The sequence below is a fragment of the Engystomops pustulosus genome, chromosome 5 (assembly GCF_040894005.1).
Source record: "Engystomops pustulosus chromosome 5, aEngPut4.maternal, whole genome shotgun sequence".
Taxonomy (NCBI): domain Eukaryota; kingdom Metazoa; phylum Chordata; class Amphibia; order Anura; family Leptodactylidae; genus Engystomops; species Engystomops pustulosus.
In genome coordinates, this window is record NC_092415.1 from 137268902 (window position 1) to 137285850 (window position 16949).

Genomic DNA, 16949 nt, shown 5'->3' on the forward strand with positions numbered 1-16949 from the left:
GTTAAAACAATATGGACCTGCGATTTAGAAACTATGGAATTTTTTTGGAAAATATATTCGTTTAGGCCAAACTGTCAGTTTCAGAATAAATTAAATGATGAAATGCACTGCAACGTTTGATGCCCAATTCCTCCCGAGTGTACTGATACCCCATATGTGGTTGTAATCTGCTGTATGGGCGCACGGCGGGGCATAGAATGAAAGCAGCGCCATGTACAGCAGATTTGTATTGTCACATTGTACAACCTATACATTTTTATTTTTTTGGTAATGCGAACATATGAGGGCTTATTTTTTGGATCAGATACAATGTATAGATAATTCATTTTGGGGGTCTATAGCTTATTCATGAGATTTTATTAACTATTTCAAGGGGGACACAAACAAAATCATCAATTTTTATTTTGGATTTTTAACATTTTTTTCCCCCGCTCACTGTAAAACAAAAATAATATTTTATCTTTATTTTCTGGTTTACTACGATTATGGTGATACCTCATTTATATAGTTTTTCTTATCTTTGCTCAATTTTCCTGAGCAAAACCAATATTGGGGAATATCGCATTGTTTTTACTATTGACAACTTTCTAGGGCCATAACTTCTGTATTTTTCTGTTGTCAGACCTGGTTGAGGGCTTATTTTTTGCAAAAAGAGTTGTTCTTTTCAGTTGTATCATATTAGGGAATGTAACTTTTTTTGATCACTTTGTAGAACATTTTTTGTGATGGTGTTTGAGGAAAAATTGTATATTACGGGAAGTTTTTCGAGTTTTTTTTTACGTCATTCACCGAGTGGGTTCAATATTGATTTAGATTTATTGTACAGATTGATACGGACGCGGTGATACCAAATATGTACGTGTTTTTGTGTTTTATATACTTTATTTGCATTTCATGTGTAACTGGGGAGATTATGGGATCTGAGTTTTTCCGTTTCCGGGTGTTAGTGCCGGGTCTGGGCTGTAAGATCACAGCCCGACACCAGCAACAGCGAGACCTGGTGTCCCGAAATCTTCTTCTGACGCGCCGTCGTAGAAAGGCGCACGCGTCAGAAGTAGTACCCTTAATGACCGCCGTAAAAAGCCGATACGGCGGTCATTAAGGGGTTAAACAGAACCCTGATACTAACACAGAGCAGGTGTATATCTGGACACTTGATTACACCAGGTGTATTATATTTATCATCATCAGTCATTTAGGACAACATTGGATCATTTAAAGATCCTCACTGAATTTCTGCAGTGAGTTTGCAGTTCTGAAAGTAAAGGGGCCGAATAATATTGTATGCCGAACTTTTTTAGTGTTTTATTTTTTACAAATGTTTTAAATATCTATGTAATAAATTTTGTTCCACTTCACAATTGTGCCCCACTTGTTGATTCTTCACCAAAAAATTGCAAAAAATTTTGGGGAAGGCCCCCCACAAGTTTGAGCCCAGGAGCCCCCACCATCCTTAATCCAGCTGTGGTGACAACAATGACCACCATACCACTTTAGAAAACAATTAGGAACTGAAAGCACAATCATACCCTCTGGTGTATTTGCTTCTGTTGCATTAATCCAGTATAGTTTCCAATCATATGTTATATTATCTGTGTCACTACAGTTGGGGCACACAGCCTGCACTGAAAATTTTTGGTTCCAATTAATTGAAAGCCCTTTACATTCATTACACATCACTTGAACAGTCCTACAACAAAAATACAAAAGGTAATAAGTTTATATGTGTACTGTAAGCGTCATTAATTTAAAATTTATATATATTTATATTAATATGTTTTATATTTCCTTGCATCACACTGTAACAGCTAAATACGTATGGGAGAAGGATTTTCACGTGGGTGACTAAAAGGTAACTCTGTGACTAGGAAGATCATTTTTTAAAAAAATATTTAGTTTTAGGCTTTCCCCCTGTCTTAACAGGAATCTACCAGGACGAATCTACTATCAGAAATAGATTCCGCCTACCTGCCTCAGCCCTAATCTGTAATTTTATAATCATGGAACCTAACTTGTTGAAAAAAACTTTATTTTAGTAATATGTAAATTAACTGCAGAGGCTACTGGAACGTGTACTAGCTTGGTCAGGTACTGGGTGCTAAGGCTACTGCTGATAAAGGGTTACAACTACTCCACATACTACCTAAAATTAGCTGCCACTGAGCTACTGTACCTTAATTACAGTGGTTTTTCCTGAAATGCAAATTAGCTTTCCTGACTGGTCTAGTGGTTTGACTCTTCTCTCTGAACCATGCCTCATTTTTTTGACTGACACCTCTGTGTCTCTTTGAATGACTGCTCTGCCTCCTTGTATTTAGGGACTGTCTGCTAATATTCAACTACAAACATATAAAGCTTTTATATGAAATATTGTGTACATTTTTTTACACGGTGTCTTGTGTTACATTCATGTGATATGATCAGACATCATTGCAGGTCCTTTAACTTTTTTACAATAACAAACTGTACTACATGTATGGGATCACATAAAATTACAGCATCCTCCATGGAGGACGGAGAGGAGTAGAAGTCCATGGAGGCTGCTGTGACTTCATATGGTCATATATGTGCATAGGGTACACTTTTTTAAGAGTCTAAAGGATTTACAATGATGTCACACTGGTCACATGACATGAACTGCTAAATAGTAAGGAGGCAGAAGGCATGAGGATGAGTAGATGGGAGGGGCCATGTAAGCAGAACACACCTCCTCTGATGCCAGGTAAAAGAAGAAATGGTGATTTATGTGGATGTAAGCAAAACTATTTTTAGGTAAAATAAGGGTATCAGTTAGTTATTAGGGCTCTAAAGTAACCTGTCACTAGCTGTACATGTGAAAATGTGGTGACAGATTCCCTTTAATTAAGATTAGGGCAGAGGCAGGCAGGAGGTATCTACCATCAGATTCACTTATGATAGTACATGGTCTCATTGTACATTTCCTTAAATCATAGCATGCTATGGCTCATAGAAATCATGTTTACGTTTCCAGGACAGTATGTTAAAGACACTGTTTAATAGTGCCTGGATGCTTGATCAAAAAATAAGAAAAGTCTAGTGCTTAAGGTTTGGCTTGTCTGTCTAAGCTGAATATATAAGCTATTAATAGAATAATAATATATACAAAAAATTCTAGATGTGTCAAGTTGGCCTATCCAAGATGCCCAAAGAAATTCTCCATACATAATTTATAGATGTATATTTTAGTGAACATTTTCAATCAACACCAGTTGTAATTGTTTCCAAAGTAAAAAAAGACGCAATACAAGGGTATTCAAACAGAACACAATCCTTAAAACTTAGCAGAGAGAGATTTTGATGATACTGTTTACTCAAAAAAAACAAAAAAAAAAAAAACAAAAAAAACAAGCATTTAAAATATTAAAAATGGAGTAAACTCCAGCATTAAGATTGCAATAAGTCACTTTGCATTATTGGGTACAAACTAGATGACATTAATAAGGCAGCATCGCACAGTAAATAGGACATAGAAAGACAGATGGGTAATTAGTGCAAAAGCCCCCAATATGTTATATATGGGTGTATCTCTATGGTTTCTGTGATTTTCAATGTATTGTGTGTGCATTGTGTATTCTAACATTTGAAAATAAAGGCAGTCCCTGGGATACATACAAGATAGGGTCTGTAGGTTTGTTCTTAAGTTGAATTTGTATGCAAGTTGGAACTGTATATTTTATCATTGTAATCCCAGACAGAACTTTTTTGGTCTCTGTGACAACTGGATTATTAAAATGTTGGGTTGTCATAAGAATCAATATTAACACTAAAGCTTCATTACAGACACATGTGATAACTGTTATAGCTGATCATTGTAGCCTAGGACTAAAGTACAATAAATTACCAGTATCCAGAGGTCCGTTTGTAACTAGGGGTCGTATGCAAGTCGAGTGTTTTTAAGTAGGGGACCGGCTGTATTAAAATAATAGATGTCCTTTGCAATATTTACAAATAATCACAATGTTGCCAAGAATCCACCAATTAATAAATCAGTCATTTCGGTCAAGGTCTAAGATGTATAACTGGGTAATTGTCTACATTAAAAATACAAACTGAGTGCACAAGATTTTTTGTTTTATGTTTCGTACATTTTGCACTTTGTTTTCCTTTTTCATGGTGTTCTATGATTTCAGGAGCGATGTATTTAATCTATTTAGGGGGAAATTTTATATGTGCCCCCTATTACTTGTATCAGGGTGCATGTATTTATGTGCAATCTATGCCAGAATTAATCTGAGCCAATATGTACCAACGGCACCATGAGCGTGCTCCATAGGCATCAACGGGGACTGAAATCTGGCTGCAAAAACTTTGGCGGATGAAGCTGTGTAAAGGTGACACTTTTTGTGGGAGGTGATGATATTTACATTGATGCCATTTGTGGGACTTTAAGACCATTTTATCGTTTTTCTATTTGAATTTTTATGAGCTGCAAATGCCAAAAAATGGCGTTTTGGAAATTTTCCGTTACAGGGTTCACCACTAGGAATAAAATAATAGACATTTGGGAAGCACTGATATCTGACACGTTTATGAATTTTACTGTTATTTTTATATCTGTTCTTGGGAAAGGGAAATGATTTTAACTTTCCCATTTTTCTTATTTTTATGTGATTGATCCTGCCATATACCGCCTTACTACACTATAGAAGTATATGACAATTTTTGTGGGTGTTAATGGTAGTGTTTGCTTCAAAATGCTGGTATGTATGGAGGGGGCTTAGCCCAGGAGCCCTCTCCATACACCCCTTGCCACATGCTGACATACGATTATGTCGGTTTGCGGCAGGGGTAAGTAAATGACTTAGAGCCACTGTATATGTTAATTTATTTGCACACATCTCTTACCACTGAAAATCACCTACTGCACAGTCTGTTACTGCCAGGGTCTATTTGTACATAGAGTAGAACAGCTTCTGCAAGTTTAACCCCTTAAGGACACAGCCATTTTGCAGCTCAAGGCTCAGCCAAATTTTTTGGATTCTGACATGCGTCGTTTTATATGGTTATAACTTTTGAGCACTGTTACTTATCTAAACAATTATGAGAATGTTTTTTCCCCACATGTTGTACTTCATTTTAGTGGTAAATTTTGGCTGATAAGTTTTGCATTTATTTACAAAAAAAAAAAGAAAAAATGATTAATTTTTTGAAAAATTTGCCATTTTCGAAATTCGAAATCATTGTGTTTTCAGGCAGATAGATTTACCACCTAAATATATTGCTGAATAACATTTCCCATTTGTCTACTTTACATTTTCATAATTTTTGAGATGTCTGGATAATTTATTTTGATGTCACGTGGCTTATCGATTATCGATTTTCTGGATTTTCTGAATTTACCATTTTGGGGATAAATACAGTTTTGAATGAAATTTTACATATTTAGCATCAAAACCCCCTATATAATCAACCCATTGTTGTTAACCCATCGAGATCTTCATGGTAATTGAATCAAAATGGAGGTGAAATTTTGAATTGTGCCAGTTATATCTTCATTTAGCCCTAAAATTTACACATTTCCAAAAGATAAAAAGAGAAAACCGACCATACAATTTGTTCTATAATTTCTCCCAAGTACAGAGATCCCCAACATGTTGTTTTTTTCTTGTTTTATAGGGGTACAGCGAGGCTCAGAAGGGAAGGAGTACCCTGCAGCTGCAAGGATTTCAGTTTCCTCATTGGCCCCTTTTGTAGGCTGTAAAATTTTAGCTTTTGTGTTACTGGGGCCATGTGATGGCATTTTTTTTCCGGGATGAGATGCTTTATTCAGAGTTACCATTTTGGGGTTGGTATCCCCTATTGTTGAACATTTAGGAACTTTTTTTTTGAGGGCCGGAGTAGAAAAGCATCAATTCTTGTATCTATCATTTTTGTATTGCCGTCTTCTAAGTGGCATAACATTGTTACGTTTTTGGCTATGGAGCTGGTTGATGGCTTGTTTTTTTGCGGGACATGTTGTACTTTGCAACAGTATCATTCTGGAGTTTTTTGTGGGATTGAATAGACAAAAATCAAAAATTTGAATTTTCACAAAAATTTTGGAGGGTTTTTTTTTTACGGCGTTTATCGTGCAGGTTCAATAATTATTTAGTGTTATTCTACGGGTTGTTACAGATGCGGTGATACTATATATGTGGGGTTTGTGTTACGATTTAGTCCTTTTTTTGCGTTATAGGTCTCTTTATATGTTTTGGGGCTCTTGGACATTTTCATTGATTTCTTTCTTTATTTTTTACTGAATAACTTTTTTTTTCTTTACTTTTCCACTTTTTCCACCATGAGACATGAACAAGCCATCATCTGATGGTTTGTTCATGATAATACTCTCCAATATTGATGTATTGCAGGGTATTAGCAGTGTCATCCTATGCACATGCATAGGCTGGCACTGTGTCAGTAAGATGACGTCATAGACGCCATCTTACCGGCAGTTCTTGCAGGCAACACTGGGATCCAGATCGGATCCCAGTGATACCACAGCAATGATTGGCGCCCCCTGAAAACGGTTTGGGGGGCCATCGTGGGGGGAAAGACCCCCCCCAGAGGCATGTTATATGCCATGGTCGCACTGACCGCGGCATTTAACGGGTTAAGCACCCACGATTGGAGCCCACTCCGATCGCGGGTGTTACACTGGGGTGACGGCTATATGTTACAGCCAGCACCCCGTGTTTTCCAATGCTGGTTTGGCTCAGATCTTGAGCTGAACCGGCATCGGCTCTGCGTCCGATATATATTGGATGCTGAGCGCTAAGTCACTGCACTCAGCGTCCGATATATCGGACGCAGAGCGGGAAGGGGTTAAGCAACCAATGCACTGGATTCTTGGTTATTTTCCCCTCCCCTTGCTCTCTCTTACTCATTGGCTGCAACAGTTTGTAAATAGATACAATGTATTCTTTAAAAAAGCCTGAGATATAAGGTGTGAAGATTGTCAGATATCATTCTCACACCTCCTGCCTAGCAAACATGCTCAAATGAAGTATTTGCAGTGTTATAAGTCTCTGAAATGGAGCTGTGAGGTTTGAAGATTGTCAAATATCTTTCTCACACATTTAACCACGATTGCTAGGCAGCAGGTTTTGGACTCGGCCTCAATGTAAGGTCTTTATTATGCCATTATATAATCTATGACTCCGACTTCTGTCCGTGTCCTAATATGGACACTGTACACTGGCATTTTCTTTCACTGAAGCCCACATTTGGGCTTATGGACACATACAGATTTTTTCTTTCCTGCCTTCAGCGATTTTCACTAATGCCTTACTAAATCTGTCTTTTTAATGTGCTTTTCCACTGTTTTTTTTCCATTGATCAGTGTAAATAATATTACAGCTGGTCCTATTTTGTTTACCGATAACATTAGATTGGCAGTCAAAAAGAAAAAAAAAAAGGAGAGAAAACAAATCTATATTTGTGCATAAGCCAATTAAGGTGCCAGTGTGTATTTTACTATAGCACGGATATGAAAAAAGAGACCTATTTATATGCGTGTCCTATTTATTGTGGGCTTAGGCTCTGTTTTGAATTTCTTAAATTCATTTTTTGTAAACTGCTGCATGGACTTTGATCTAGAATAAGAATATGACTTCTGATCTAGAATAACACCAAAAAACTAGTTCAATGTCAGGTAAACAGAGACTACACTCTTGTTGAGCGCAGGATACCAGGCATATAGCAACTCATCCCCAAAAATAACTTGACTATAAAAAAAAAAGCAGTGTGTAAATGGCATCATTTGTAACATTTCCACACTTACCTAAAGTTTGTGTTGGGACTGATAGATAAAAATGTTTCAGCATTTGAAGAGCGGCGATCTCCATTAGATACAGTTAAGGTGAAGTGGAACTGATCACATCTATCATTAAGGAGATTAGTAGGGAAGGTGATGACAGCATCTTCTTTGTGAAGAGGGTTTACACTTGATCCAAAGCATAAATGCTCAAAAACACAGACTGCAGAACAGCTCCAATGAAACCTTAAAGAAAAAAAGCTGGTTTACTGTATGGTAGAAAACAAGATTTATCTCATACAATTTTTCATGCATAGTTACTAATGGAACATGGACTTTTGTAATATAAAAAGAGTTTAATCCTTTGCCATTGATGCCCTTCTACACTTTTAGCATTTTCATTCTTTCCTCCCTCCTTTTAAAACCATTACCTTATTTTCTGTAAGTGTCAATTTATGTTTAGAGGGCTCAACCCATGAACCATCTTCATATAGCCTTGACAACATAGTGACTTTTCTGTATAGACAGCATAAAATATCATCAGACTTCTTTTGAATTACATTGATAGTTGCGCCTACTAGGTTGGAGCCAGGGGTGTACCCAGCCTCTCTGCTGCCTGAGAGGAATTATAGAAAGACGTAACCCCCCCCCCCCCTCGTTCGGTCAGAGAGTTATATACTGTGCTTAGTGGTAATAATGAAATGGGGAACCCAAAGATCACAGAATTGCAAGAAAAGCCAGTGACATATGACTGGGAGCATATAATGGGAAATTTCCAGCAGCTCTCAGTCTGAAATACCCCCCTTCCTGCAGCCCCTCCTAATAGTGTTCATTTTCCTGTTTGACTCAAAAGAAGGGTCTACAGAAAAGGGGACACTATAACACGCCTATTTCTATTGCCCTAAACATCTATTGTATCCCCTGGTCTTTGGCCTTTTCACTTTGAGGAAAATAACTATACATACTGTATACACCCAAGTATAAGCAGAGGCGCCTAATTATACCACAAGAAAAATGGGAAAAATTATTCACTGGAAATACAGCCGCTACTCATTAACAAAATGTCCACAAAAGAGCCCCCATTTAATGTTATGTCCCCAGCAGAGCCCACTTTTAATGCCAGGAGGCTAGAAAAGAAATAACCAAGCCCAGACACTTCTCTCTATACACTGCCATTTCAAAAACATTTTCTTCTACATGCTGCAGTATTTAAGAGTAGGGCTACATACACACCACCTTTTTTTCTTGCACACAGCCTCATGTATTACAATGGGCTCATACAAGGTATTGCACACATTTCGTGTGAAGGTGCCTAAAACTATCATATTAAGGGGCCCTTGTCAATATCTCCTGCTTATATTTTATTTGTTCATCATGGGATATAATTTACAATTTTAAATAGAAATTTTTTATCGAGTCATTCAATTAAAGCTAAGAATTATACAGTAATTTACTTTATTTTCCATTTCAGAAATGCATTAAATTTGTTCATCTACCTCAAATGAGCTTCAGGATTATCTGGGTCAAAAGATAGCGTCCCATTTAATGTGAAATATTCAACAGTGGTTTTATCAATGATGAAATGATGGCCATTTGCAATCACGCTTACTGGATCACTGGCTTGAATCTCCACTGGAACGGTGTAATTGCTGTACACCACATTTCCAACTATTTGAACCTGAAATCATAATTACTATTAATATTATAAAATGTGTCCCATTTCATAATAAGGCTTTTATGTATGCATTATGTACATAGTACTTCAATGCTATGTTCATTCAGCCACAAAGGAGTATGATATCACTTAGCAGACTTTTAGTAGCACTTACAAAGCGTACATACCCGAGCAAGAGCTGTATAGGTCCCATAATCTAGGAAGAATGCTGGCAAAGTAATTGTCTGCTTTTTGTTGTTGATATGAGGTGATAAGGGAATAACAGCGCCAGTAGATTTTACAAAGGACCATTGGTAATAAAGTCCTTGAGAAATATTGCATAATATTGGTGCTTCAAATGTTACTCCAAGATGCAATTCTTCATATCTGCGAATCTAAAAAAGTTAAATACGGATTTGTTGAGAACAAAATGTATTGACATCATTTTTAAGACAAGGCTTTATAATACTGAACAAAATGCTATTAACAATTTCTAGTTCCAGTACAGATTTACACAGATCTGGGATCTTTAGCTAAAGTGTACAAATTGCTTCTAAGAATATTTTGAATTTAACTCTCCCACAGGAGCAAGAGTGCCAAGAAAAAAAACTGATATCTTGAAGTACTAGGGACCTATGTAGGCTGGATGAAAGACCTCTGGAAGATTAGGCAAGACTGGTAATATTTTTGCTGCATTTGACTAGCCATGTTGTTGGTATAAGAGACAACCAGGCTTAGTCCGGTCATGATTATTTTCTTTGTGTAACTTCTAGTATGTCAGTTTATCAATGATGCACACATTGGAGAACATTGCCAGCTAGCCATAAATGTATTTAAAAACAGCGTGATCATCATATTTGCAAAATCAAGACAAATCTTCCTGCTGATTAACGTCTTCCATCACTTTGAAAGAGCAATGCCAGTTTTAACTCAACAATCTTTCTGTGAACACCAGATTTCCTAACATGTGTGTGTTGTTTGGTCAGCCAAGAAACTTTTGTTACACACACACAAAGCCCTCCTTTAATAAAGATCTAGGAAAAAATTACCTTATCCTGTTGTTTTCCTGTGTGAAAAAGGCTGAGGATTAAAAATGTCAAAAATCAAAATAATTATACCTGAATTTTCAGTGGCCCCATATTTTTTACGGGTGGAGGTTGACAATATTCCTCTACCACAAAGATTTGCTTGGTTAAGAATGCCGAGCTTACATTGTTAAAGATTGAAACATTCACCGTGTACTCCGCTTCTCTAAAATAAAACACAAGTTAGTTTACAAAAATGCAAACAGAAAAAAGATATATAACTGCGCACCATAAAGAAGTTTATACTGATTAAGACTGGTTATGTGCAATAAGATTTTAGTAGCCTTTATCACCTGATGGTGCTGGGTTATCTAGGGAGATCTTTTAAATCATTCTCTGTGAACCAATTGCATTATTCTGTGGAGTGTGTGGCTGCAGATACCCACTATTATCATACACACCATACACCTATGCTTGCTAGTGTTATGCTTAGCGTACTTGGCAGTAGTCCAGACTGACATTAGAACAATAATGCAGACAGAATTGGTTTCACAATGAGGTTTTTAATGTTTTTTTCTTTTGAGTGAATATAGCATTTCTAACACAATCCAGAATAAAAGTTAGATTTTAATAAAGTTAACCAAAAAGGCCCGGTCTCTGAAAATAACTGCTTATTCCAATAGCCCCGTTGGGCGAAGCTATGTTTAAGTAAATAAGAGATTTTGTAGACTCCACATTGGATATTTAGTTAAATATTACTGGGGATACCTTAATATACCTGGATGAACAGTTCATTAAGGGGAGGTTTAAACTATGGAAATAGATGTGAAAACAAATGAGTATATTGTTAATCCAGGCATTATGCTAGATTTAATGCAGCTTTATTTTAAGATTAGTAATATAAACGTACATAACCCCTCTATGCAGATTTCTTCAGCTCGATTCTGCCGTTTACTACGATGTGCAATTTGTGGACAGTCACCACAAAATTGCCTCCCCACCCCCCAAAGTGTCCAGAAATTCCTGGTTTCTGGACTACTGCAGTATAGGTAATATTTAGGGTGGGTCCTAGACGCCTCAGTACAACTCACTACAAAAGCTCTGGTTGTATATGGTCCCCGAATACAAAAAGGTTGGGGAACACTGCAATAGAGGATTATTACTATCAAAGTTTACCTTGTATACACATGTGTAACATTGTTATTTCCAAGTCTTTCTATACCATCTCCAAAATTCCAAAAATAACTAGCATTTGTTCCCGAATTTATTCTGCAATTAAAATTCACACTGGAATTTACCAGTACCGAGGAACTGGCCACAAGACGATTTGGAATCACTTTTCTCTGCACAAATATAGTGTGGATATCAGACGTAAGAGAGCCGAGTTTGCTGGAAGCGTTAACTATAACATCATATCTGGTAAAAGTAGAAAAACATTTTACTTGCATATTCTCAGTTTGAGAAAATCACATTTCACCAATAGCTTACAGAATCCAGACACTGTACATTGATAAACCCCCACAAGTGAGTGCAAAGTAAATAAATAGTAGACACTTTTTCTATTCATTAGGTAAGTGATGGCAAACCTTTTAGGCACCGAGTACCCAAACTACAACCGAAACCCACCTATTTTTCACAAAGTGCCAATGAGACAATTGACGCAGTAACTTATTACTCCCTGCACTGTCACAGGTTTGAATTGCAAAGGCACCTGAGGACACCAATACAGTAGAAAGAAGGAGAAGAAGTTTTGGATTATCATTGTAGTTTCCTTCCAGTGTTCTGGGCTGCTTGGGACTGCAAGAGGCCTTGAGTTCTGTCTAGCAAACTCTACCCTGGGGTGATTGTGCGGGTGCCCATAGAGAGGGTTCTCTGAGTGTCACCTCTGGCACCAGTGCCATAGGTTCGCCACCACTGCATTAGGTATTCCAAAGTAGATAAATTATTTGATTTTCCACTTGTATCCAGTCCTTGCAATTTCAAGTCTCAAATCTCTTAAAATAGTTTATTTTGATGCTGACAAATTGACAACCATTGTAGCAGACCTGTAAACTGTAGGATGGTCTATTGTGCTCAGTTTCTGCAAAAGGTTTCTCCCCGTCCTCCCCCAGTATAGCAACCGACTGCAATGAAAAACATGCTAGAAGGGGCAGTCACATTGAAATTGTTCTCCTGCTGCCCAGTATAGTCAAAGGGATTTTCCTTCAGCTGCCACAAAGAGGAGCTCCAAGCTCTGATAAGTTTTACCAAGAATTGGCTGCAGGCAGACAGAACCTTGAATGTGAATGGAAGCTGCAAATGGGTAATTTTCCAGGGTTTTTATGATATAAATACATTGAAAAGAAATGGATGGCATTTGTTCAGAATTCTATTTATGTTGCATAGAGCATGAAATAGTTCTTTTATAATTATAAAAGGTAACAAGCATAATCACCTGAAGGAAATCACAATACATTAGGAGACATTACCTTAATTTGCTAAAGGGACCTATAAAGTCTGTAACGTGACAATACTATGTTTAAACTATGTATATAGCAATGTTTTACATGCCTGTTTGGTACAGGAAATCTTTTTATAATACTTCTTCGGGATGTTCTTTCAAATGATCTATCCCCAAACTGCCAGGTAAACATCATATGCCCAGGCTCATCAGTCTTTGCTGTAAAATTTATGAAAGTATCCGTGGAGAAAATTGTCCCATTTGTATAAATATATATGGCTGCAAAAAAAAGTTTTAAATTATAATTAAAAAATATTATAGATTGCTCTAAAATGATCATTATCTCATTTTCACCTTTCTTAAAATACACTGCACAAAAAAAAAAAAAAAAAAAAAAAGGGAACACTTAAAAAAGACAAACGAAGCAATTCAATACAAGTCAAATCAAATCATACTTCTGTGAAATTAGCCTGTCCAGTGATACTATAAAAGAGTGGTTCTGTAGGTGGTGACCAGAGACCATTTCTCTGTTCTCATCCTTTTGTTGTGACTTTTTCATTTTGCTCTTACCGCTAAATGTAGATTGAGGCAGTGTCTTCAACCCAGAGAAATTGCACCTCATCCAGGATGGCACAACACAGCAACCTGTGCCAAGTTGTTTAGTCTTTGACGCCGTAGGATGCAGCAACCCAACAGCAGGACCTACTACTTTAAGCAAGGTAAAACCGGAGGAGCAGTGGAAAAGCAGGCCACAAATACCCATTTATTCAAGCCTATCTACACTGTGCATCCAAAATCTATAAAAGTACTAGAAGAAATGTATTTATCCAAAATAAACAATTCTTTATTAAGCCACTAGACGGCACACAATTTAAAAACAAACTCAAAGATCATGATAAACCAGAAGCATTAACCCATAGATCCAGGCACTGTGTGTTAATCTTCTTAGATTTGTTACCCATGGCCTACTTCCTTCTAAAACCAACTCTGAGATGTTTTATTTGGGGCACAACTCGCTCGTGATGGTGGATCGTGGTTCCTGATCAGGTCTAAGTCAGCAGGAGTGGGTGTACCAGATTTACGGCTGTACCACCAGGCTTCCTTCTTGGTACGGTTACTGGACTGGCATTACCATTTACCCACTAAGCAATGGGTATGCTTGGAACAATATAGTTCTCCAATCCCCATAAAAATACTACAGTGGGTATCCTCTCAGCGTGTAGTGGTCAAACCTCAGACTCTATTCCTAGCCCAAACTTTGAAAATATGGAGAGCTCTTACTAAGCGCATGGTACTGTCCTGTCCCTGGGGTCCCCTCACGCCTCTATTTCATAATCCGGACTTCCAGCCGGCATTCTCCAAAACAAGGTTCCTGGGTCGATATGGTCACAAGGACCTCCACATGCACAATATTCTTGGGGAGGTCCCGATCCCATCTTACCATGAACTTTTAGAACTAGCGACCACTTCCAACCTATCATGGTTAAAATGAACCCAATTAGAATCGTTCATTAGACATCCAGGGCCCGCGTCTGCCTTCAATGCCCGACTCACCCAGTTTGAGGCCCTGTTACGCTCAGAATCCCCTCTGGAACATTGTATCTTTCAAATATATAGTCTCCTTCTGAATGAATCAGATACCTCAACCTTGCCTTACTTGGCTCGTTGGATTAAGGACAGAGGATTTTCATTTTTGTTTACAGATAAGCTCTCTGCGGCTTGCTCCTCACAGGAACGCAACTATAACATTCTTTCTAGGTGGTAAGTTCCGACCCTCCTACACTACATCGACCCCTCGGTTCAGGACACATGGTGGACGTGTCATGAAATCTCTCCTTTCTGGAACCAGGTCTTTGAAACTACATATGAGCTCTGGGGCAATTAACCCCCAAAACTCTTGAAATAGCCTTACTCTCCAAACTCCCAGGTGCTATAGCAAAACAAAAATGTAATCTCCTGAGATTCTCTCTTATTGCAGCGTGGTCGGTAATCCCCCGTAAATGGCGCTCCAACGTGTCTCCTACTATTTCAGAATGGGCACAAGAAATGTTGCATATCTATCGTATGGAAGAAATCATTGCAGACACCTCAGGCACCTCGGAGAAATTCATGAAGCTGTGACAACCCTGGATAATATTTTGTGAGTCTCAGAGATTCAAAGACTTTTTAAGCTCAGATCCACAGCCGGGTACATTATCACACTATCATTCCCTCCCTCCGAGGCCTACATAAAATAGCTGAATCCCTTCTCTTCTTTTTTCTCAGTCCCCTTTTCCCCTACTGATCCTTTCCCATCTGTGTCCTACCTCCTCCCCTTTAGGTCGTCTGATTGTGCTTGTTTGTTTTGTCCAAGCGTCTACTCTCCCCATGACTCGCCTATAGTTATGCAACTATAGTTATGCACACCCGGCAGGCTCTATGTGTCTTACTGATCATATGCCAAGGCCAAGAGGCACCCTCTCAGCAGGGTCACTCTATGGTCAATCTCACCCTTTTGCACATGAAAGGGACATGACAGTTCTGTCCTCGCCTCGACCCTACAATACATCATTGAGTTATATCAATGATACTATGATACTCATAGGACTGTGCACCTCACAACAATCACAACAATCAGTATGATCAGGGCCGCATCTGCCATGAGGCGAGATGAAAATCTCGCCCCAGGTGGCAGAATGTGGATCCCTGTAAAGGGCGGCGAAATTCGCCCACCTGCTAAATAAATCGCGCCTCTCTCTTTAAGACACAGGCGCGATTTATATGTGAAGCGAAGCAGAGCCTTTCCGTTCCAATCAGCAACACAGGCGTCATGACGTCACGCCGCCTGTGTCGCTGTGCGGAGCCGCGGCTCACAGAAGAGCCGCGTGAAGACCAGAGCCGCTCCGAGGGAGCAGCTGCCTGCAGGTGAGTATGATTTTATTATTTTTCATGTACTTTCATTAATTAAATGTGGCCAATAAGGGGGAGTGGGGAGGTGTCATTATCGTGGGCATGGGAGGGGGCGGGGGGAGTACTGTATACATTATATGTGGCCATAATTGTTGTATACTGTGTGTGGGGGGGAGGTGCTGTATACATTATATGGATATTATGGGGCCAGAATTGTTTTATACGGGGGGGGGGGGGGTGTTACTGTATATATTTTATGGGGCCAGAATTGTTTTATACGGGGGGGGGGGGGTACTGTATATATTTTATGGTGCCAGAATTGTTTTATACTGGGGGGGGGGGGGTCCTGTATATATTTTATGGGGCCAGAATTGTTTTATACTGGGGGGGGGGGTACTGTATATATTTTATGGGGCCAGAGTTGTTTTATACTGGGGGGGGGGTGCAGTATATATTATATGGGGCCAGATTTCAGCTGGGGGGCTGTATATGGGATACAGTATATTACTAAGCTGGGGGGCTGTATATTAGGGGGTGCTATATATTCACATTGGTCATGGGGGCACTGTATGTAAAATCATGTAACATAATAACAGGGTGGGATATATTAGTTATAGGATACCATAGATTACTTTGCATCATTTAAACCAAATGTTAGGGTGTCTGTATTAATAAATTGGGGGTGTTGTATATTGATTGGTGCTGTACACGCTATAATTCCAGTAGAAATATATATATATATATATATATATATATATATATATATATATATATGACTTTATACTGTTGTGAGGGGAGGAGACTTTATACTGTAAGTGACTGTGGTATTTTTAAGGACGCCGGGTGGAGATGCTGCACGGAGCTGAAGATATCTGGCCGTGAATTTACCTTTGATGCTTCATGGATTGGAGAACCCGGAATAAAGTCCTCCTGATGGAAGAGACTGTCATTTATAAGGTACTAGATGCCACTAATGACTCTCAGAACCTGTAGTCAGTCACACAGTGTCGGGGAGCTGCCTCTGGCGATGTTAGTTGTTAGTAAAGTTTTCAGCATTTACTTAACAGGGAGCGGGGGGAGGGGGGGCAGCATTTTAATATTCGCCAGCAAATATGCTAGAATCGGCCCTGAGTATGATAGACTTGGAACACGCTTTTAATCCGTTAGCATAATTTTAGAAGTTGATTT

The 16949-nt window shown here is 38.5% G+C and overlaps 1 protein-coding gene across 1 annotated transcript in view; it reads right to left on the bottom strand.

The window, feature by feature from the left end:
• Window positions 1–16949, bottom strand: part of PKD1L1 (polycystin 1 like 1, transient receptor potential channel interacting) — a 315437-nt gene that overhangs the window by 189858 nt on the left and 108630 nt on the right. Inside the window, exons 16-22 of the mRNA XM_072153131.1 lie at window positions 12983–13151; window positions 11609–11848; window positions 10526–10658; window positions 9596–9802; window positions 9250–9431; window positions 7781–7999; window positions 1530–1690 (exon numbers count right to left, since the gene is read on the bottom strand). Of these exons, the coding sequence (XP_072009232.1) occupies window positions 1530–1690; window positions 7781–7999; window positions 9250–9431; window positions 9596–9802; window positions 10526–10658; window positions 11609–11848; window positions 12983–13151 (1311 nt within the window). The remainder of the gene's footprint in view (window positions 1–1529; window positions 1691–7780; window positions 8000–9249; window positions 9432–9595; window positions 9803–10525; window positions 10659–11608; window positions 11849–12982; window positions 13152–16949) is intronic.